This window comes from Symsagittifera roscoffensis, chromosome 2, assembly GCF_963678635.1.
Source record: "Symsagittifera roscoffensis chromosome 2, txSymRosc1.1, whole genome shotgun sequence".
Classification (NCBI taxonomy): Eukaryota; Metazoa; Xenacoelomorpha; order Acoela; family Convolutidae; genus Symsagittifera; species Symsagittifera roscoffensis.
In genome coordinates this window covers 20,093,507-20,117,959 of record NC_087063.1, presented here as the reverse complement: position 1 = coordinate 20,117,959, position 24,453 = coordinate 20,093,507, and the positions used below count along the sequence as shown (strand labels likewise).

The window sequence follows — 24,453 nt, the reverse complement described above, 5'->3', positions numbered from 1 at the left end:
AAAAATCAGTGCTTTCAATTTTGGACTATATTAAAAAATAGTCTCCTTTAAGAAAATCTAATTTATGTAAAGTTTGTTTTTGTTTTCTGGCGGAGTTTTGATGCCAGAAAGATTTCCAGAGCACTTGCCCCGCAACCTCTCTAAATACAAGGGATCAAATCACTTCGCTATCAACTACGAAGCGGCGAACTTCATTGTGCATTCCGAAATCTCACAACAACTGAACGAATCACTCGCACCCTACAGATTACAGGAGGAATCATTTTTCCAAGTTTTGAATTTTAACCCCGAGCTCAATTTCCCGGGTGGAATGCGAGAGCGACCCGAGAGCAATCTGTACGAGCACACATATTTTCATCGGCATAAAAATTGGCCATTCAAAGACGTCAAAAAATGCCCCAGCGGAAAAATTCAGAGGAATATTTGCATGATTGGCGTTAATACTCTGCCAATTTTAGCCCAGCAACACGGAAAGTGTTTAGCGATTAACAAGTTTCCTTGGGAGTTCCAGCCGATGGCGTGGGATTGCATGATTGCATGGCATGTGGATCGAGTGAGAAAGGAACTAGAAACCAAAACTTCAGCCGTAAATTTTCATCGCTTTTTGACCAGCTCTTATGTGCAGTACGCCAGAACAGTGCCAGGTTACTAAATTGCCTTTTAGCTTCAGGTTGACTTAAGGCTAAGTGTAAGAAAATGAGTTATTTAATGAGCTGGACTGGGTTTTACTGAACTGGGTTTTTACCAGCATAATGAACTGGACTGGGTTTTTACCATCATAGCCCCCCAGCCTTGTAAACAAAACTTATAGCTACCTTGGGGCTATAAACTGTTGTGTAACACTATAATGGTAAAAATCCCGTGAACTTTAGAAGGGGTGTAACCTAAAAAAAATTTTGAATTAGTAAAACAGTAACAAATGATGTTTCTTCTACCTCTACTGACAAAATTAGCAGTTAAGTGAGCTTTCTTTTCTGTAATGGAGTTTTACAATGTACGGATTTTTATTGAGACATTTACTTTGAGTTTATGAAATCTCAAGTCTATCAATTGAAAACTAAGTTTTATCCAGATTGTGGGCAACTTAAATTAATTCATGTTTCTGAATAAAAAAATTTCCAATTATTTATTATTAAAATCTGGTATTTACAAAATAGTTGCCCTAGACATCTTTCGATTGGTATCAATTCAATATTTTAATGGTTTATTTTGTAGTTTAAGAACATTTATCGTTTTTGGAGAAAATGAAAATACACGCTGGTAAGTTTGCTCGAGTCGAATTATCGACAAATGTCCGCTTCTCGACCGAAAACAGATTGGTCGCCCAAAAAAATCGGTCGACATGAAACGGCCGATGCTTAAGTCAGCCAGCCTAAAATAACTAGGGTTTCAAACTAATTTAGGTTTTTCAGCCCTGAAGTTGAAACAAATAAAAAATATCAAAATATGAGATGCATTTTCACCTTTTGGTTCACTTGGGCAGAGTTTGCTACAAAACAAAAATTTCAAACTGATCCCATACCAACTTTTGAAACCTTCCCGCAGTAGGCTTTAAATAATCCATTCAGAGTATTATATAGCAGTTGTATAAAGAAAAGTTACAACCCACATTCAAATTTTGAAGCCTCCATGAAAACAGTTGTAGTGAAACTTGAGTTTTAAGTTTCTTGATTTGCAAAGGTTTGCCTAGAGCCAATATTTATTTGTTTCTTCATGCTTGAAAAGTTTCGCATTCCACGAGTAGATGTTTGATTGGTTCAAACTTTTCGTCATAGTTGGTGAACTTCGGTGTCGTTTCAATTTCGTGCAGTCATAGGGGCTGTTTGGTCCTCAAACAACCCAAAGCTATTACACTTAGAAGAGTCTCTACATTTGAATAAAGATGTACTAGGCATTTGTTATCACAGTTGGATTTTTCGGGAAAAAATGATTTAATAAATCAGTTAGGACACTTGCAGTGAAAATTATCAGTAATAAAATTTTTCAAGTCGCTAAATAATGTTTTTGTGATAAAAAATATGTAATTTTTGCATGGAAGATGATTACTAGTCAATACATTTAATGCCACTGTGCTTTTTGAAAAGTGTTCAAGTGTTTTTGTCGATGTTCCTTATAATATTGGAGAATGCACTTGTAATCAATCATACCTTTGAAATTAGACAGGAAGTACTGTTCTTCTCGGCATAGGGCGACAGAGTATCGAAGCTTTAATGTCATGATTCTAATTGTTCGTTAGGTACTTTCGAATAATATTAATAATAAATTCATTTACGAATCAAGCATATTACAGATATTCCTTATTACAAAAGCACAGTTTTGAAGCGCCGATTCGAATGGTCACCATTAGGATACAAGCCTGTTTGCAGGTGCGTGCCATATGAGAGCAATTTGGAGAATCAGAGTCTATACTTTTGTTTTTATCCCATAAACCGTTTTTTTTATGTAGATCTCAACCATAAAGACCAAGGATTTTTTTATGATTTTTTAATAAGAAACAAACTAGTTACTCGTCAAAAAAACCCAGTTTTTTACTGAAAGAACTTTGCACAGAAATCAGTATCAAGTAGATATGAGTCTCTTAGTTTATGGACAAAACTAAATGATTTAGTTGCTGAGCATTGCAATATCTTTATAAAATTTTATAGTCTAGTTTGACAATAATTTTGAAAAGACGTCTAACTCGTTCGCTTTTTTTGAATGAATCTGTTCATTACAGATTGCGTTTTTATGTTCTAATCTGTGAGTCACTTAGAAAAAGCTTTTTTTATTGGTTTTGATAATATGAAATTATTCCAATCTTTATTTGTATGTTCTTTTCTTATGACTTTTTTTTAGTACTTTTAGGACTTCGTATGTATGTAGCTCATAGATTGAGTAAAATTTTTGTTTTTGTCTCGTCGATTTTATTTCGTTGTTTGTGTTTCCTGGCGATTAGTCTCATAAAATTTTTTGGTGTTTCAGTAGTTTATCTAGATCTATTTTGAGGTGCAGCCTTAAATCAGTTTTCCAAATAGATGAATAGGTTGTATTTAACATTTATAGAATCTCATTAGTTGCTTAACCAATAACATGTTTCTAGCTTGGAAGAGAAACGAAATGAATTTTGCGCATCTATTTTTCGCATTTCGGATATGTTGAGTGAAAATTAAGCTGCAATCATTTTGAAATTCTAGAAATCTGACATCCGTCTTTGTTTTTAGGACATTGTCTCGAAACTTTATCGATTGTTTTAATTTTTTGAGCTGATAACAATAATTTCGGTTTTGTCTTGGTTCATCGTAAGTTAATTTGCTGCCATCCATGTTTCTATATTGCTCAAATCTAGATCATAGTTTTCTTCCGAAACTTCGCCCTAAATAATAGAGCCACCAGAAAAACAACACGCTGTTAATTTCTGGAATCTCGGGGAGACCATTGAAGTGAAGTAGAATCAGAAGTGGACCCAAAACTGATCCCTGAGGGACCCCGCAATTTGTGGAATGTTAAGTATTCGCTGTTAATTTACGTGAACAAATCGCCAGATTAATTGTTCTGATTAAAACATTTGAGCGTCCATAGCAATCATGGCTTTTTTGTTTTGCAATCGTCCAATGGTTTTTAAAAAATAATTGTTCTATCATTTTATATAAGTAACATGTATTCGCTACTGTTCTAACACTTCAAAACTGCCCTCCGTTTTTAAAGATTCAGCTAGATTCGGTCCAAGAAGTTTATTTAAAGCCTCAGCTGATATATTACTTGAATATTTTTTGCATTTTTAATCTCCGTCTTTTCTTACTGTTGGCTTCACGCTGTTGATGAGCCCGAAAATCTGTTGTTTATTTTTGTTTCTTATAGTATTTACTAAGCGAGTCTCTTACCATTGATTTAACTTTGTTACGCTGTCTTTGATACAAGTGTTTTGTGGCTTCTGTAAAATTTTGAAAAAAAAATCGTTTATTTGTGCTTTGTTGTGCTTTTACGTTTGGTTCCATTTGTTAGTAGAATAAAAACCTCGTTGAGGAGTATATATTAAAACTTTTGTGCAATGACTCTACTGTTGTTTTTTATTTCCAATTCAAAAAAATTTGAAACATTTTATCAAAAAATTGACTTAAGTCATTGATTTCAACCTAATTTTTTCCATGACCTGCCGAAACTACGAACTTTTTTTTGTTTCCTTCTCCAAAAACAACGCTTTTCAAGAATAGACAGTTGTGATAAGTGATAGATGTCTGTTCTTTTTTTGAAACGTCGGCTTCAAAAAGATATAGAATATATATCGATCGTGCTCTCTGAGTGTTCTGTCTGTCTAGTGGCATTCAGCAATGATTCGAGGGTCAGGTCGAACAATTTGAGACTTTCTATTAGGCTTTCAGACTGATCATTTTTCTTTTTAATGTTAATATTGTAGTCTCCGCACAACAAGTGCTTAGCGTTAGTGGGTAGTTTAAACTCAAGTATGTGATGTATCAGCGTCTCAAGGGAGAATTCAAGATGTTGTTGTGGTGATTTTTTCAGAATTTCATGTCAATTTTGACTTTTCTATTTTATCTCGAAGTGTTAGTAGTTGATGTTCGTCTGTCCAAGTTTTCAACAGCTATTGCTCCACATCTTCCGTTGGTTTAATTGCTTGTGTATAACTTACGACAATCAGGTAACTTAAAAAAGTTTAGGTTCGAAGATTAATTTCAACACGTTTCCGTTAATGGCAATGCCATCGGTCTGTCTCCAAGATTGCTCCCATCGCAGTTCTCTGAAGTTGCAATTCAGAGGACGCCTTTTTTGCATCATAATGTGGTTTTGTTTCATTTTTTGCTCAAACACGTCTCGCTCGCTGTTCGTGCAAACTTTCAATTCGAAAAAACTATAGTGATTTGTATCTGTGGTTTGTAGATCTTCATCTAGTTGATTGAAATAATTTTTTCTGAAAGTAATCAGCGAAAAAGGCTTCCCACATTCATTTTTTTAAACACTCGCACTTGAGTGTTTGTTAGATTTGATACTCGATACTGTCTTACCGCGAGGGTTGCTTTCGATTTAGTAGGACTAATTCAAAGACATCGTTTTTCATTGTGTGGGATTCCTTTGGTTGTATTCAGCGAAAAGCATTTCCTGCATTTTAATCTTTAATTTCATAAGAATTAATTTACATATGCCGCACCACTTCGAATAATTACTAATACAATGATCATCTTAGCGGAAATCGCTTCAGATGAACAAGTTTAGTTTTTTTATTGTTGCATTCAGCGGAAATCGCTTCGTGCATCGCACACGTTTGTACTGTTTTATGCTCTTTGTTTTTCTTTTTCAACTTAATTAATTCTAATGATTTTCTTATTCACTTCAGAGAAAACGTATCGTGCTTTCTGTTTTTCGCCCATTTTTTTTTTCAATTAACTTCCGTTGAAAACACAATCAGCGGAAATGACTTCTTGTGAGATGTATATATCGTGATACCAGATTTACTCAGACCTAAGAAGTTTATTTTTTAAAATTTTATCTATATTCAAAAAAAAAACAGAAAAGGCGAGCAAAATAAACTAAAGACTAGCCTATAAACCATGGGTATTCAAAAACTAATTGAGTAAAAGTTTATTGCATTTAATTGGGTAAAACCTTGGTTTTTAAAGTTCAACTTATGCGATAAATGGTTTTAGAGAATTCAATTAATTACTATTTTTGGAATTTAACTTCCGGAATAACTCGGCAAACCTTCACTTTCAAATTTGAACGAAAGAATCACTAAAAGAGTCTTAGAAACTAAAAATGTTTGATTGTCGGTAGCTATGGTTGCCCTGAGTAAATGCATTTTTTCACTGTTGGTAAAAGTCCATGGTTCAAAACAGGGGTGGATATAAGATTTTCTCGAGGAGGGGGCGGATTTTTTTTTATTTGGAAACTTTTGTCGACCTTTTGTCGACCACTTGGTTTTCCGAGCTCTCCCAAAGCGTTACAAAGACTCTGTTTTGGCAAATATTTCTGCGCCGCAGGCGAAATTTTTAAAAAACAGGCCAAAAAGGCGTTTTCAGGCACTTTTTGGAAAGTTTTGACCAAAAAGTTAGGTTTTTTCGGCGCGCGCTCCCCCTTAGAATTAGTATATATTGGCGCCGAAGGCGCATTTAAAAAAATTAGGGTCCACCGCCAAAAATGGATTTCTGAAAATAGTACAAAGAGGGGACCCTTTAGGTTGGCAGATGGTCGAATCCACAAGGGAATGAACCTAGAGTGTCAACTTTTCCTCAAAGTCAATCATCGATTTTGGGATGAACACACACACCATCTATCAAGTGAAAACATTCCATCAAGTTCAATGAATTGCAATTATTGGCTTTCAATAGAACTGAGTTGCACTGGGTGATGTCCACCGATGCGTAAAAATTTTAAATAAAAAAAATCTTTTTAGGGCTTCGTCTTTAAGTTTTAGAATTTTGCAGAGGCTGAGTTAAAGTCGATGCTCCGTTCTCATCGTTTGGCAAACTGCATAGATATCAAACCGAACCAAACCGATAAAAAAAATGGGCTCCCGAAATTCCGTATATGTTGCAACTTGAAGCTCGTTGAGTTTTTATCTGGTCAAAATGTCTGGTTTGGCCGTACTATCTTCTTTTGACGGCTTATTTTTTGACCGCCGCGACTAATTTTTTGACCGCTGCGACTAATTTTATGACCGCTGCGACTAATTTTTCGACCACAGCGACTAATTTTGCGACCGCTGTGACTAATTTTTCGACCATCCCGACCGAGATACGCTATTTAAAACATTTTTCCGCGACCGACAAAGTCGAAAAAGTAGTCCCGGGTTGCATCCGCACTATTTTTTTAATAATAAACTACGAGTTTTGGCTCTACAGCTTTGATCCATTTTTATGTTCATTTTCGTGTTGTGGTGAAGTTGTCCGCCGGTATTTCAACTTTCGGCATACTTCTCACCACTCGAAGACATCATATTTACGCCATTCATGCACTGTTAAAGGTTAATTGTCTTTCAAGATTGGTTTTGACTCGCTCAACGTGTCGTCTTTCGTTGCCTGTTTTTGTTCGAACCAATTTTGGCTCAATAACAAGACTACTCGCAACAGGGCGAAGCCCTGAATATTCCGAAGGCCTCTTAAGTTCTACGGAGCAGTAATAACATTTAAAAAATTAAATGCAATAAATACAATTGAGTTTTTTTTTCGAACTTTAGGTTTTTTGTGAAATTCATCACCCCGCACGCAATATAAAGTACAAAGTGATAATTTTTGCTCCTAGTAACAAATCAATTACAAGACTGCTTGTATCAGGGAGAAGCCCTGAATGTTCCGACTGCCTTTTAAGGTCTATGGAGCAGCAGTAATAGCATAAAAAATTAAATGAAATAAAATGAAATGAAATTTTTTTTTTAATTTGAATTTTTAAAATAAAAATCATCCCCCCACACGCCATATAAGGTACAAAAAGATAGATTTCGTTCCTTGTAACAAATCAATTATGGCAAACAAGCTTCGTTCAACCAATTTGGAACGATTTATAAGACGGATTAAATCTCCGCTTACGCGTTAATAGCTCGAATGATATCGCGCGTTAATTGTCCCAAATTGGTCAAAATGGCCAAAATGGCAATCTTTAAACCCTCATAACTTTACGCAAAATGATCACAGGTGAAATATCTTTTCAAATTTAAGCTCAAGACAATAATGGCTTTCGAATGATAAAAAAAAATTCGTCAAAAATAGCTAGTTAAAAAGTCGAAATTTGTCTGAAGAAAACAAACCCACCCCGAGCACAAATATTCCGTTATTTTCGTATCGAAAGTCGGAACAATTATAAAAATTTGAAAATTTTTTGTGAAAATCATCCCACCACACGCCATAAAAAGTGCAAACTGATAGATTTTGCACCTATTAACAACTGAATTATGGCATATAAGCTTCCTTGAACCAATTCGGAACGATTTCTAAGACGGATTAAATCTCGCTTACGCATTAATAGCGCGCGTTAATTGTACCAATTTAGCCAAAATGGTAATCTTTAAACCCTCATAACTTTACGAAAAATGATCACAGGTGAAATATTTTTTCAAATTTAAGCTCAGGACAACAACAATTTTTGAATGATAATTAAATATTCTGTCAAAAATGGCTAGGTAAAAAGTCGAAATTGGTCTGAAGAAAAAAAAACCCACCCGAGCATAAATATTCCGTTACTTTTGTTACAAAAGTCGGAACAAGACTGCTCGTATCAGGGCGAAGCCCTGAATGTTCCGACTGCCTTTTAAGGTTTATGGAGCAGTAATAACATCAAAAAATTGAATGTATCAAAATAAATTAAATTTTTTTTTTTTAATTTGAAATTTTTTAATGAAAATCATCCCCCCACACGCCCTATTAAGTACATAAGGATAGATTTTGCTCCTTGTAACAAATCAATTATGGCAAATAAGCTCCTTTCAACCAATTTGGAACGATTTTGAGACGGATTAAATATCCGCTTACGCGTTAATAGCGCGAAATATATTGCGCGTTAATTGTCCCAAATTGGCCAAAATGGCAATTTTTAAACCCCCATAACTTTACGAAAAATGACCACAGGTGAAAAATATTTTCAAATTTGAGCTCAGGACAACAATACCTTTCGAATGAGATTAAAAAATTCCGTCAAAAATGGCTAGTTAAAAAGTCGAAATTTGTCTGAAGAAAAAAAAAAAGCACCCCGAGCACAAATATTCCGTTACTTTCGTATCGAAAGTCGGAAAAACAACAACGAATAAGCTTCCTTCAACCAATTTGAAATGATTTCTAAGACAGATTAAATCTCCGCTTACGATTTATTAGCGCGAAATATATTGCGCGTTAATTGTCCCAAATTGGCCAAAATGGCAATTTTTAAACCCCCATAACTTTACAAAAAATGACCACAGGTGAAAAATATTTTCAAATTTGAGCTCAGGACAACAATACCTTTCGAATGAGATAAAAAAAATTCCGTCAAAAATGGCTAGTTAAAAAGTCGAAACTTGTCTGAAGAAAAAAAACCCACCCCGAGCACAAATATTCCGTTACTTTCGTATCGAAAGTCGGAACAACAACAACGAATAAGCTTCCTTCAACCAATTTGAAATGATTTCTAAGACAGATTAAATCTCCGCTTACGCGTTATTAGCGCGAAATATATCGCGCGTTAATTGTCCCAAATTGGCCAAATGGAAATCGTTAAACCACCATAACTTTACAAAAAACAATCACAGGTTAATTATTTTTCAAATTTGAGCTGATGGCAACAATACCTTTTGAATGATATAAAAAAGTCCCGTAAAAAATGACTATTCAAAAAGTCGAAAATTGTTGAAGAAAAAAAACCCACCCCGAGCACAAACAAATATTCCGTTACTTTCGTTAAAAAAGTCGGAACAAAAAACAGTTGCGCGTTAATAAAAAAGGGATAAAAAAGGCTGTTTTGATTTTGGTCAGTAAAATGCTGTTATAGATTTTTTCGAATAAACTATTCAATGGGTTGTAATTATAATTATTTTTTCCCTAAAATTATCATAATCAATAACGGTTCCATTTTTTTGAAATCCTTTTTGTATTTTATATTTTTGAAAAACAAATGTATTCTGTTCTTAGAAAGTTTTTCGAGTACTAAATTATCCGTAATTTTTTTTTGCGCTGTGACTATTGAAGTCTTCTTTCCAATGTAACTTGAACCATTTTTCGAGCTCGAGAAAATGATAGATTGAATGATTGACAGGTGAAACGGAATACTTCATAGCATCTGAATGGTGTTAAAGTCTTGAACTTAAATATAAAATACTATTTCACCAGTGATTTTTTAAATTTGCAAAGTTTTCAAATTCTCCATTTTTTTCAATTTAGGATAATTTCTGCAAATTATTTCTCCGTTCTGTATGCACATAAATGGCGAACCACTCTGGCACACAAATTAGCTCAAAATCAAGTGAAGTGAGTTATGTGATCTTATTAATGCGTTACGAGACTCGAAATATGTAGTTTTGTGTTTTTCGCAATTTAATTTATGAGAGTAGTTCAAAAAATCCAATTTTCTGTTTTTTTTTTTCTATTTTTTGTTTTTGTAATTTTAATACTATTTTATGGCAGATAAAGGCCAGTAGGAAAATCGTCGAGCATTATTGTGAAATATTTCCAGTTGCTCTGATAAGTTCTCCAAAAACAAAAAAATGGCGCGCAAATGACGCTTGAACGTTTACTGAAAGAAAAACTGCTTATTAACTAATTTTTCTCAAGCTTGTTCAATGTTATTACAAAGTTATCTCGAATTACGAATTTTTCGAAGTTTTAAAGAAGTCGACATTGAGCTCTATATCTAAATTTTCTCCAAGGTTAAAATTTCGCTACATTGAAGCATTCCGTTATGAAAATAAAATTTTTGTTTCTTCCGTTAATTTCATTCATTTTTGCTTTTATAACTCTCTTCATAGTTTTCGAGTCATAAGCGACGTTAAGCGACGTCATTTGGGGCACCTACATTCTTCCATCTTGGAAAAAAACTGGCGCCAGTAAAATTTAACGCATCAATATTGGCACCAATAAATTACACACAATAATTAAGAAATTAAAAAAAGCTTTTGCTTCGGGCTAGGCGGCTTCTCATTTTGACGAATTAGTTTACATAGTTGTCATATACTCTTGACAAAAACGTTTTGCTATAATTCAGGGATTGCCAATTTCGGAAAACAATTTAACGTCATCAAAATTGGCAAACTAACTTCAAAATTACTTCATAACTATAATTTTTGAATTGAATGAATTTTCATCGGGTTACTCAAAATCAGACTTCGGAAATGAAACTGGAATTTGCGTGGACATTATCAGGTAAAGTAGTTAACACGTTTTTAGAGAGTGGTTCTTTGAAGCAATTATTAGGCAGTGAAGATGCTGAATGCGCGTTGAAACTCTCGACAGCTCTCCCGATTTTGTTATGATTGAGTTTTGGTTGAGATTTCCATTAGGTATAATGTTTGGCATGAGCGGTAATTATCTAGCATTTAGCCCATTGGATTGCCAAAACAACCAATGAATGACTGACATAAAATTATGGTTATAGGTGGTTCGGGAAAACAAATGATTGAATGATCAGAACTCAAAAGAGCCGATAGAAAATAGTAAAGTAACGGAATATTTGTGCTCGGGGTGGGTTTTTTTTTCTTCAGACAAATTTCGACTTTTTAACTAGCCATTTTTGACGGAATTTTTATCATTCGAAAGCTATTGTTGTCCTGAGCTTAAATTTGAAAAGATATTTCACCTGTGATCATTTTTCGTAAAGTTATGAGGGTTTAAAGATTGCCATTTTGACCAATTTGGGACAATTAATGCGCAATATAGTTCGCGCTATTAACGCGTAAGCGGAGATTTAATCCGTCTTATAAATCGTTCCAAATTGGTTGTACGAAGCTTATTTGCCATAATTGATTTGTTACAAGGAACGAAATCTATCTTTTTGTACTTTATATGGCGTGTGGGGGGATGATTTTCATAAAAAATTTCAAATTAAAAAAAAATTTCATTTTATTTTATTTCATTTAATTTTTTTATGTATTACTGCTGCTCAATAAACCTTAAAAGGCAGTCGGAACATTCAGGGCTTCGCCCTGATACGAGCAGTCTTGTTTGTACTATGATCTTTGTCTTTTTGAGTTTTATGTTCTTACCGTTGTATATTCTCCCTACAGCGACCACAACAAGTTCAATGGTAATTGAGTTCAAATCAGTATACCCAGATACAAAAAGCCTATAATGAGAAAGGAATACAAATTAATATTTCAATCAAAGGAAGGGTTCCGCGATTTATCAAAACCAGAGCAATTCAACTATATAACTTGTTCAATCGAGAGAATCGTCATCAAAAACTACTCGCTCACTGACGAGTTTGCTATCCTCGAAAGCTTAACTATCTTCAATGAAAACACTAACCGAGCAAATCTTTTAGGTTCACTTTCACCAATAGTGTCACACTTACAGACTGTCTATTCTCTGTAGCTTGCTCAATCGTTCTGCTTCCCTTGAACTTTAATTAATTATCCCAGTAGAGTTCCGGCATTCAGCGGTAGAGATAGTTCAAAAGTAGCTACTTACTTTCGGATTTATGAAGTTCCCAGATAGTCCTGACCTTCTAGCTATCAAAAGCAATTTGATGTCCCTTTCACCTAAAATAATTAGCAGACTTGATTCCCCTGGTGTACTTCTATTAATGCCAGTTTCCTCTGGGAGTGCTTTACTTTGGTTTTATGAAGCTGCTATTAACAGTCCAATTGTCATGGCTAAGCTCAACTCAATGTTTGCTTAGTTTCGCCTTCTTCAGTTCACCACTTTAGCGCTGCCACTCGAAATCTACATCTTTTTATCAACTGAAGCCTTTCCCAATTGGTCAGTTTCCTCCCATTTTTAGGTAAAGTGATCGGTAGTGAACCGACGGCTAAAGCTGAAAAATGGATGTGTTTTTCATAAGCCCTAATGACTTTCGGTTCAACCGACGGATTTTCTGTAAATTTTAGTATGTGTAGTATCTTGTTTCAATTTTTCCTCTTCGAAAATTTTGAGTCCCTGCGTTCGTTGGGTGCCAAGACTTGAATATTGGAAGTCATGGTAGGGACTCATTACTTATGACGTGACTCCGGAATTAGGGATACACGGGATTTGGAAGTTATGGTCACATTCACAACGCTAGTTACTGTGTTCGAATGGCGTAATTTGCACTTCGGGGAAACGTTATCACTTGAGCCACGGAGATCCGAAGGGTTGGTTTTATGCATGCTCGGGTCATTTCATCCTAGTGCGCAAAATTTGCCAAAAAATGCTTTGATTTCAGAAGCAGGGCGACAATAGTGGTTTTTCCTAAAGTACTGAGGAGTTCCTACATTGGCCCTTTTCCTAGTGAATAAATTGTCTTTGAAAACTCATATCACTGGTAATATAAATTTTTGGGGGACAAGTTTGACACTCCAGTGTCTACTTGTCCTGTGGCACAGTGCGCAATTCATTATAATTTATGCGACCAAATGTCCTTTTAAGCACAAAAAAAAACGGACCGAGCTCAGCCGTTGGAAGAGTAGTTTTGCTCGTGACTGCTTTAATGGGGTCAAGTTGTGCGCATTCGTTTTTCCGTTGTGCAGTTTGATCACACGGGCAAGCGAGTAGTGCTCATGCAGACTTTCAGGTATTTAAACTTTTGCATTAAGTTTTTTTAATCAATTTTTCCCTTCAAACTTAGAAACGCAAAATTTGCTACATTTTTGAGTGTTAACATGTCGGATGTCAACGACTTAAAATGTTGTAGGCTAGAACAAAATGCGGTGATTAGTCTAGCGCTCAATGAAAGCTCAAGCGGGCGAATTTTGCTTCCTAATTTTTTCTCGGCTACTTTACTGTTGTCTAGACTGAAATACTCTAAAACTGACTGTAACATTCCAATATCCAGTCAGTTAGAATTGTTAACAAATCCTGGATAGCGTTTGATTATTCGGTTTTTGATCAAATGCAAACTTTTTTGCGCTAAAAACGTAACATGTGTATTGGTGTACAACGTAACATTATTTGATGTGGCTTTCTCCCGCAACAAAAAACGGGGAGAAATTTGATCTTGCTTGATGATTTCAACCTCCATGATCCTCTTATTTTCGTCGGCGTAAAAAAAACAATTGAGAATTTGCCTCAGAACCGCGATTTTTACAAGAAAATTTTTCAAAGAAGACATTTTTCATGCTCCATCGAGTTATTGAGTTGGTTCGGGTTTAGCCCCAGTTGATGCAGATGGTACCGCCAGTCACCATGTTAATATCTTTCTCTGGTGGCATCTTCATAATTCCCGTGGAGCGTTACGTCATTGTTAAATCTGTTGTTTAATGACTTAAGCGGTGCTGAGCTACTTTCCTTATTAGTCCAAACCACTGGTAAAACTAACTCTCATTATCGTGATTTAAAAAGTTTGTCAGGGTTGAAGAAGCGCGTTTGTCGCCGCTGGAGCGGACATTCTTCTTTTTTGACAGCTCAATACATTTAAAATTAAAAAAATCTAATAAAGTGGTCAATTAGAGAAGCATTCTCAGCGTGAACCATAAAGCACGATAATATCGTGCCAAAGGGTGAAATGAACAAATTTTTAACAAACTAATCTATCGAAAAGCGTAGAGCGACGCTATTGTTCCGACTTTCGATACGAAAGTAACGGAATATTTGTGCTCGGGGTGGGTTTTTTTTTTCTTCAGACAAATTTCGACTTTTTAACTAGCCATTTTTGACGGAATTTTTTTTATATCATTCGAAAGGTATTGTTCTCCTGAGCTCAAATTTGAAAAGATATTTCACCTGTGATTATTTTTGGTAAAGTTACGGGGGTTTAAAGACCGCCATTTTGGCCAATTTGGTACAATTAACGCGCGATATATTTCGCGCTATTAACGCGTAAGCGTAGAGTTAATCCGTCTTAGAAATCGTTCCAAATTGGTTAAAAGAAGCTTATTTGCCACAATTGGTTTGTTACAAGGACCGAAATCTATCCTTTTGTACTTTATATGGCGTGTGGGGGGATGATTTTCATAAAAAATTTCAAATTTTAGACAAATTTTTTTTTTCATTTTGTTTTTTTTTCAGTGAATTTTTTAATGTTATTACTGCTCCATAAACCTTAAAAGGCAGTCGGAACATTCAGGGCTTCGCCCTGATACTAGCAGTCTTGTATTGATTCCTCTCCAATAAGTTACTTTAGTTGTCGTGTCGTTTGCGTGGTAGAAAGCCGAATGTTTCTATCTCACTTTCCTTAGTTAGTTAATTTATCCGTTATATTAAGGCCAATGTGCGGTTAGTTTGTTTGAGCAATATTTTCGCTATTGGACGTGAGGTTCCACATTAACTCAAAAAGAAACAAGACTGCTCGTATCAGGGCAAAGCTCTGAATGTTCCAACAGCTTTTTCAGGTTTATGGATCAGTAATAACCTATAAAAATTAAATATAAAAAATAAAAAAAAACTGAAAAATTTTGTATCGAAAGTCGGATAAAAAAAATAACTCATATTTGCTTGCCTCTTTTGAAACTTTGAACCTTACGCGATAAGTTTTTTTAGCCTTGTGTTGAATCATTTTGCAATGAGACTAACACAGTGCCAAGCAAATTTGGATGTTAAGATAGCTAAGCTTTATTGGATGCAACTATGCATAAAACACCATGTTGTATAGCTTTACAACTGCCAAAAATGTTTGTTGATTGATCATGATGTATGTCAACGACAGCTGTGTCAGTTAAACCGTTTTTGTTGTTTGCATTACTTGCAGACTCGGGGTTTTTTTTTGTCGCCATCTCATAACTCATTTTCCTAGCTGCAAACTGAATAGTTTTATGGGTTCCTTTCCCCCTTAAGTGAGTAGCCGTAAAATGTGGCGACAATGCGTGACAATCGACAAATCGTAATAATTTTTTAAAGGGCAAACACTAACTTATGCGCACTATTCCTCTCGTACCGAATGTAGGCGCAGCGGAGCTAATGTATTCTTCTTGACAAGGAATCGCTACTAATTGTCGTTTGTTGCAAGTTGTCTCCTGCTACGAATAGTCGCCCTAACCCCCTAGCCACGGAATGATTTTGAAAATTGTCTCTGTGTTACCTAAGAATTTCGAACAAACAAGCACATTAGATTAATTGTCACAGTTTTCACGTGGAAAGGCATTTGAGTGCTGATAATTACCTAAATTTATTGTTCCGAATTTATTGTTCCGACTTTCGAAACGAAAGTAACGGAATATTTGTGCTCCGGGTGGGTTTTTTTTCTTCAGACAAATTTCGACTTTTTAACAAGCCATTTTTGACTAGATTTTTTTTATATCATTCGAAAGGTATTGTTGTCCTGAGCTCAAATTTGAAAAGATATTTCACCTGTTATCATTTTTTCGTAAAGTTATGAGGGTTTAATGATTGGCATTTTGGCCAATTTGGGACAATTGACGCGCGATATATTTCGCACTATTAACGCGTAAGTGGAGAGTTAATCCGTTTTAGAAATCGTTCCAAATTGGTTGAAAGAAGCTTGTTTGCCATAATTGATTTTTACAAGGAACGAAATCTATCCTTTTGTATTTTATATGGCGTGTGGGGGGATGATTTTCATAAAAAATTTCAAATTTTAGAAAAAAAAATTTCTTTTTTTCTCCACATTTAACTTTTTAATGTTATTACTGCTCCATAAACCTTAAAAGGCAGTCGGAACATTCAGGGCTTTGCCCTGATACGAGCAGTCTTGTTTGAATGCAGTTCTTTCTATCAAAACTGTTAACTTCCTTTAAATCTAAGGTATACTCAAAGTTATCTCCTGAAAAATTGGTTATAATTCCTTTTTCTATCAAAAAATTTTTATCTCATTACGAGGCCAAACTCTGCATTCTGTGCATTGTAAACGGATTCTGCAACAGGCCAAAATCAGATTTGTCGCGGAATTGGCAACCTCGCTACTTTTCTGTGATCTTCTTTGCTGTTTTGGATTCCACAAACAAATACTTAAAACAATGTACCGCTCAAAATCGCTCCATAAATAAGCGAATTTGTGGAATCCGCAACTGTATTTGCGGAATCTAGAAGAGTTTGTGGAATCCGCCAACAAATAATAAGACATGTGTATAGGTACATTGAGCTGTTGCGGAATCCGCAACTGTAAGCAAAATCTGCAAATTGTATGTGGAATCCACAAATTGTAAGTGGAATCCGCAAATTGTAAGTAGAATTCGCAATTTGTTTGCGGATTCCACTAAAATTTGCAGATTCTACTTACATTTTGCGGATTCCACTTACATTTTGCGGAATCCACATACAGTTGCGTAATCCAGAATAAAAAGCTATATTTGCTTGGTGCGCGGAATCCGCAACAAAACAAATGTTTCGATAAAATTTACTTTAAAGGTATTTGTACGCGGAATCCACGCAACTTTTATAAGTGGAATCCACCTACATTTTACAACATGTGTAAAGATTTGTCTCTGCAATCCAGAAACTTACAGACACAAAATTGTGCGCCTATCCAGTGCACAGTTTGGCCTCGTAATGCTCACAAAAAAATCAATTAGTAAGGATTATAATTTAGCTATCCTGCAAGAAAATACAGTGAAGTCAAATTTCATGTAAGTTTGAGCTATTAGCAGGGGGCGGATCTAGGACTTTCTCGAAGCAGGGGCGGATTTACTATTAGCAGGGGCGGACTTTCAAAAAGTTTTCGAAAACTTTGTCGAATTTTTTCTAGGTTGACCAAATTGATTTTATGAGCACTTCTAACTTGCTATAAAGACCCCATTTTTTTCAAACTGCAACAAGTATGAAAAAACAAGGCAAAAAACGTTTTTGGACAATTTTTAGAGAATTTTGATCTAAAAATCGCGTTTTTTTGGAGCGCTCTCCCCCCTCAAAATTAGTATACATTGGCGCCTTTAGAAAGTGTTTAGGCTCCGTCACCAAAAACGGAGATCTCAAAATAGTTCAAGGGGGGAACCCGAGCCACCACCCCTGAAACCGCCCGGGCTATAAGTACAAAATTACAGTTTGTTTTCGTTCGGTGACCAACTGAAAAGCACACAAAACAAAACAAAAAAAACGAAATGAAGCAATGACACAATTGCTGAATAATAATGGATTAGACTCCATTATAATGGATTATAATTCAATAAAATTTGAGAAAATTTTTTTTCAAAAAAAAATCGATTATAATTGATTATCAACGATTATAATGATTTTTATTGTTTCGAAAAATAGTAACATAATAATTCATTTTTAATCGATTATAACCAATTCTTTTTAAAATTTATGGAGAAATCATTCCAAATTGGTTCAAGGAAGCTTATATGCCATAATTGATTTGTTAATGGGAGCAAAATCTATCACTTTGTACTTAATATGACGTGTGGGGGGATGATTTTCATATAAAATTTCAAATTTTGGGAAATTTTTTTTCATTTTTTAATACATTTAATTTTTCAATGTTATTACTGCTCCATAAACCTTAAAAGGCAGTCAGAACTTTCAGAGCTTCACCCTGATACGAGCAGTTTTGTTGGTCTTTTGTCAACTTATTTTTGCTGGTTATTATTTAAATCAGTTCCCGCCCATTTCTAATAAAAAACGTCACATTCAGACATATTGTTCCTTAATCAAATGGTTTCAGTGAACCACAACGGCGCCGAACATCATTTTTCGTTTTTCATCATTTTAAATTCCTGCAGGATCTACAGCCAAAAAGGTTTGTGTCAAATGAGTTTATTTTAAACCAAGACATTGAGAAGTTACAATTTCAGAGAAAGTGAATACTGCTTTTAAAGTGTTTGGGGATTAAAAAAACTAAAGAGCCATTACAAAATTTTTCAAATGAAACGTTTTTATACAAATAAAAGAGAGAATGATTCACAGGGTCAAGCTAAGGGAAATTTATTGACACTACAAATTCGGTGTGTAGTTCGAACTCAACTTCATTTTTGTCTATAATCTCATTGAAAGTAGCTATGCTCTGTACAATTACGTTCAATAAGACTGTAGACAAAAATCAATTTGTGGAGTTCCAACTGGACTACCGAACTTGTAATTTTCTTAACTTTCCCGTAGCTTGGCCCTGGAATTCATTTGATAGAAAATAGCGTTATTAAACTAGCGCTGCCCTCAAAGTTTGAGAATGCTTATCAAAAATGGATGTGGAAAAACAGCATCTTATGTCGGATGAAATCCAATTGTATGTCAAAAAACATCTTGGTGCTGTTTTCTGCATCCATTTTTTGAGAAACACTCAAATTTTGTTTGTAGCGCGCGCTGAATAACTCTATTTTTGATCAAAACTTTCAAAAAAAGTGCTCCGAAGCGTTTTTTTTTCGAAAAAATACCCTAATGATCACTGTAGCGTTTCGGCAGAACTCCAAGAATTTAAAATTATTCCTGATCATCTTTTTTCTCTCTGTATTGGGGTTTTTCAATTTTGCGAGGTAAATTTGAGGAACATTTCCACTTTCTTCATTAACGAGTTAAGTCGACTTGTAAGAGTTTTTTTCGAATTCCCAAATTTATTGGCCCAGTCGCGATAGGACGTAACCAAACACGAGTTATTTCAGTTCGGAATGTACGAGTTTTTATAATCAAGATTAAACTTCCCAGAAAAGATGAAAAAATAATCCTTCGTTTTATATTTTTGTGTCGATTGTGTTGAAAATTTTGTGAATAATTAGAATGGAAAGTAAAGGAAACGCAATTGAAACTATAGAGCTTCTTAATTTTCCCTCGCTGCTTCAATCTACAGCACCTCTGCTACACTGATGTCTTAAAATCTAAACTGTTAGTTTGTTTTGCCTTAAAAAACTGCAAAGTTTAAATCAGAGTTCTTCCTACTATAAAGAATGGAGCTCAGAGTATTTCCAAATGAAATTCTATGTTCTAGCAGTTCTACTCATTTTGTCGATTTCTTGCGTCAAGAGCAGAGGAATCTCCTTGGAAGATCCATCAGATGAAATAACAAAACAGTTCAACGTCTTCCCCTCAAACAACAGTGGTGGCCAATTCGTTCAATTCTGGGATTCCCTTTACGATGATGACAACCCAAACCTGGAGTCGACTCCATTTTATCGTTAGAAATTGACTTTTTCGAACAACATTATCTCTGCATAACATGAACGTCATAAGGCCTTCTGAGTTAAGACTGGTGTGTATAACTCATAGAGTAATTTCGGATAGGGTACACCGTCTGCTCGTCACGCTATCTTATTTTCGGCCGGATAGATTCGTGCAACTTCTTAGTCTAATACCGATCCTAATCTTACTCTTATACTATCTAGTCTCAGGTTGTTTAACTAGTCTCTGCTAGGCTCAATAGATCTAGGGTATACTGGTTTATTGCGGCTGCTGAAGTGCTCGGGAGAGTCCAACTAATTTCTAAGTTAAATTCAAATCTCTCTGGTGCTGAAATTACAAGTAACTTCAGCACTTACAAATAAGTGGGTTGTTAGTTAGATGGATCATGATTGGTTAATATTAAATACTTTACATTGGTAAAACATTTAATTTATCCAATCATAAAATGTAGTTTAGATCAGGTTCCACCCATCCGGGTTTTACAGAGTTTTTTAGAATAGTTCTTCTGTAATTCGAAGGATGGATGATGGACGTTGGTGTTTGGCGAACATCTTATTTCTTCTGTTTTCTTTTTGTTAAAGAAAATCCAGGAAGCTGGAGTTAGGGACATAAGACGTTGTGTCTTCTAGTGACAACGACTACGTCTTTGCAACAAACTCAAATCTGATTTCAGAATGGTTTGCTATGTCAGGTTTTTCTGTTCTGCGTGGAGAACTTCTTTTGTGTATGATCTAGTTTGGGAATGGCGTGGAGATTGTGCGTGGAGGGGATGCCTGGTTACTCGGATCTGTACGTATACTTGAACATCGAGGTGGCCATTGGTCTAGTTCAATGAAGTCCTTTTCTGCGAGGTCAAGTCGTACTCTAAATCCTTTGAGTTGTGATTGTGAGCGGCATATCGATTGTAGTTGGTCATTCTCTCTCGAGTGTAGTGGGGTCGTCTTGTCTTTTGATGTTCGTCCTTGGTGTTGTATTCTGATCTATATATTGCATCATGTGATTTTACATTTTATAAAACTTTTATTAGTTTAATATTTTTTAATAATGATTTTAGTTAGTTGTTTTCACAAAAGCTTTTTGTTTTAGTTCGGTTATTTTGAAGAGTTACTCACACTTGAGTAGCTCTTATTAAAAATAAAGGTGTGGTCACAAAGCGTGGATGTAGCGCGGTGGGTTAGGCCGGCTATAGAGCATGCTCAGGACGTCCTTCCTGGTGGGTTAGGCCAGGAGTGGGAGTATGATTTCGTGCGGTTTTTGTGAGGGGTCCTGTTATGTGACAACGTTTTATGTTGGGTTTGTTGTGGTCTTACTTATGTTTTGTTGGTTGTGTCCTTTTTTCAAAAATCAAATTGTTTGTGGTATGGGTTTGTCTTTCGACTTTTTTGTGTTTTATTATTTCTTTCTTAGACTTTATAATAGTCTTCAAAAGAATAAATTATCCAGTTTTAAACTGGGTTAATCCGGTTTGGGTACCGTTGGTTTTCTTTTCTAAGTCATGCTGTTATTCTATGATTTGTGGTATTTAGTAAGCTGCGTTGGTTAGTTTTGTTTAGTATATGATTCCTTTCCAACCGGGTTAAAGGAAAGTTTGAAACATGTTATTATATGTTAGAGTTGTTGAGTGTGAAAACTTGAAACTGAAATTCATTATTTTAAACAATTCTTCGTGGGCGAGCTGTGCGAGTGTGGATAGAATTTCTGTGCGAATGAATGAAAATATCAAAAGGTTAGTACTGCATTTGCATTTATTTAATTTACTACATAGAATTTAGAAATTTACTGCTAGTCATGGGGGAATATTAAGATACAAATTTTCATCATAATTAGATTTACTGCTTGTGGGGGAAAATTTTAGAAATGAATTTACTGCATTGGTATTAAATTTATAAATTTATAAGTGTAAGAGATTAATAGAATTTTTGAAATCTGTTTGATGAAATTTGCGATTTTTATTTGTCTTTTGTGGTTTTTGTAGGTGATCGTCGGATGAAGGCTAAAAATCTAAAGAAAACATGAATAAAGTATGGTGAGTTTTTTAATATTTTAATTAGTTAGTAATATTCATTTAATTCATACTTACCTGTTAGTCGTCGGGGAAAAAACCGTGGGGGAAGATGTCGTGAATTAGTTCTGAAGTTGTTAGTAGTTTAGCTAAGATGCGGATGATATTTTTAGTCTGAAGCAGTGGCCAAAGCAATTGAAGTGCCTTGATAGTGGTTAGTTCTTCAGTGCCAACTGCAAACTCATAAGGTGTGTTTTGGATTAGATTATATAATTTGTGATTGAATTTAGTGTTGTGGATGAATTCTAAAATTGGGATTTCTATGGGTTGTACAAACTCGTGCGGGATAAGGAAGGGTCGGGATTCTTCGGCATTGAAGGTCTTGGTAATGGGACAGAAGATGTACATTTGGGTTATGGGGTCATAATTTCGAAGAATACCATGGAGGTTAGTGTCTTTAATACAATATGTGAAATTTAGAAAAAATGGTGAAGTGTATTTGGAATTAATGAATTGAAAACGATGGTGTGGTTGTCTAGAGGGTGTGTGTAGGTCAAAGTGATTTTGGATGAAGCGATAATAACTATATGTGTGGGTTTGTTTAGTGCGCAACATAATATCGTGTGAGCAGTGTAAATCTCTTTCGTGTGGTGCAAGGAAATGAAAGGTTAGTGAAAATATTTGGAAGCGTTCTTTAAAACTTTCGTATGCTTGTGTGTCTGTTAGTGCTTCTGAAATAATGTGATCAAACTTTCGGTCGAAGATGTTTAGTGTGAATGTATATGGTGTCTTGATGAAAAATTTCTCGGTAATTTGTGGATTAGCGAAGCGATCGTCGTCTAAGAATTGATCTTGGTTAGCTCTGATGATGTTGTGATCATAGTATTCGAGTGTATATTCGTTAGCTCTAGGTGCAGTGTGTGTTTTTAGTGATTTTTTATATCCAACGTAAGTAAATTGTCTAGGTGTTAGTGGTGTAGTGAGTCGATATAGCATGTCCGTATTTCGTTCTATATCGATGTGAGTGTTAGATAATGGTAAGCAAAGAGGGTTAGTGAAATGATAATATGAGGTCCAAGAGAGAGTGGGCATTAAAACGTATTCATCTACGAAGTTGCGTGTTTCGTTAGTGTCGTGGGGGGTGTTTAAGGTGTATTGTGGGAATGAGGGTAAGGTGATGGCTAAAAATTCTTTTGTGTTAGTATGCTTGGGGTGGTTGATGTATTCACGGGCTGTTCCTGGTTTTGCTGGGAAAGGATGGTTGGGGAACTTTCTTTTAAAAGTGCGGTAAGCTCTATTAGTGTTGAGTGAAGATTCAGTTGATGTGGATGATGGTGCTAATGATTCAGTATAATTTGAAGAGGGTGTAGGGGTAGGGGGGTTGGATGAATTTATTGTGGAGGAGATTTGGTTTATGGTTGGGGTATTAAGGTGGTAGGGTTGTTGTTGAAGGGTAATAAAATTATCTAGCTCTGGGGAGATTCGGGGGGTGTCTGGAGAATGAGATGATTGGTCAGAATGGTATGAGGAGTAGGTTGGGGTAACTTGGGAAGCATAAGAGGGTGTGGGAGTGATTGGGTCAGGGTTATTGGATAATATGGGTTGAAAAGGGGGTTGAGAAAAATTAGAAGAGTTATGAAAATTATTGGATGGGGATGGTTCTGAGTCGGCGAATTCATCGGGGGTTTCAATATTCGGGTTATTGAGTTGTGAGATGGAATATAAAACTGAGATGTGTGAATTAGTATCGGAATTCATGCCTGATGTTACATTACTAGATGGGAAATCGGGTGGCGGAAAAGCAAAAAGTGGTATTATTGGGATTGGAGAGGTAAGATTGGTTGGGTGGGAATTTGATCGGTGTAGTGATCCAAGTTGGCGGCTCATCGTGGGCTAAAAAAATGATTATTTTGAGACTGAAAAGCGGTGGTATGGGGTTGTTCAATAATTTGTTCATAAGTATTATCATCTTGTGACTGGTGTGTCATTATATGTTGAATGGGACTTTGTGATGTGGTGAGTCGAAAATTTGGATTATGTGTGATGGCTAAGTTTCGAAAATTTCGTGGGACTAGGGATAGTGGATGGTTATTTGGTAGGGCTGGTAATTGTGGTGCCGTTGGCGTTATGTCTACATTGTTATGTTCTTCGTCGTATGTATTTTGTCGTGTTGTTATTTTTGTGTTATATTCTTTTATTTGTGCGTCTAAAAGAATTTTGTTTATAGATGTAGAAAAGATTCCAAAAAATCCTGCAAAGAGTATGCGTGCTACGCTTGCTTGTCTGTTTACTTGTGTGTGTATAGCACATGTGTTGTAGATTCCTTTTAAAAGTGAGAAAAGAAATCCAATAAAGTTAAACATTGCGTATAAAATAGTCAATTTTTCTAAGATGTAGTAGGGCCATCCTAGAAAATCGAGGATCTCATTTTTGAGTGTAACAAAGCTAAAAATGTTAATTGGTGATATATCTTGGGGACGGTATTTTTCACCGTTTAGATATATATAATCTTTAATGTCTTTAAAATATCCGCTATAGTCTTGTGTGTAGATATCGGCAAAACCTGCGGTTTCTGCAAGTTTGCGTAGATTTTGGTCAATTGATTGTCTTTGTATAGTGTCCATTTGTGTTAGTAATTCTTGGAATTGTTGTGTTCTAATGTGATGTTGAATATCTGATTTTGAATAGATTCCTATTGATTGTAAGTCTATATTTGGGTTTCGAGCGATAGCGCGAATGCTTTCTGGTGAAAATTTTTTGAGTGATTGCATTAATGTGGGATATGGAGTGAGAAGATAATATTTATTTTCATCAGGGTTTAGTTGTACTACATTGTGGCTATTTTCTGATCCACATGGGACTGCGGTA

The 24,453-nt window shown here is 35.4% G+C and overlaps 1 protein-coding gene across 1 annotated transcript in view; it reads left to right on the top strand.

Annotated features, from left to right (window-relative positions):
* The window catches only part of LOC134839734 (N-acetyllactosaminide beta-1,6-N-acetylglucosaminyl-transferase-like), a 41,899-nt gene that overhangs the window by 2,936 nt on the left and 14,510 nt on the right, over window positions 1–24,453 (top strand). Inside the window, exons 4-5 of the mRNA XM_063855356.1 lie at window positions 73–644; window positions 19,393–19,578. Coding sequence (XP_063711426.1) covers window positions 73–644; window positions 19,393–19,578 — 758 coding nt within the window. The remainder of the gene's footprint in view (window positions 1–72; window positions 645–19,392; window positions 19,579–24,453) is intronic.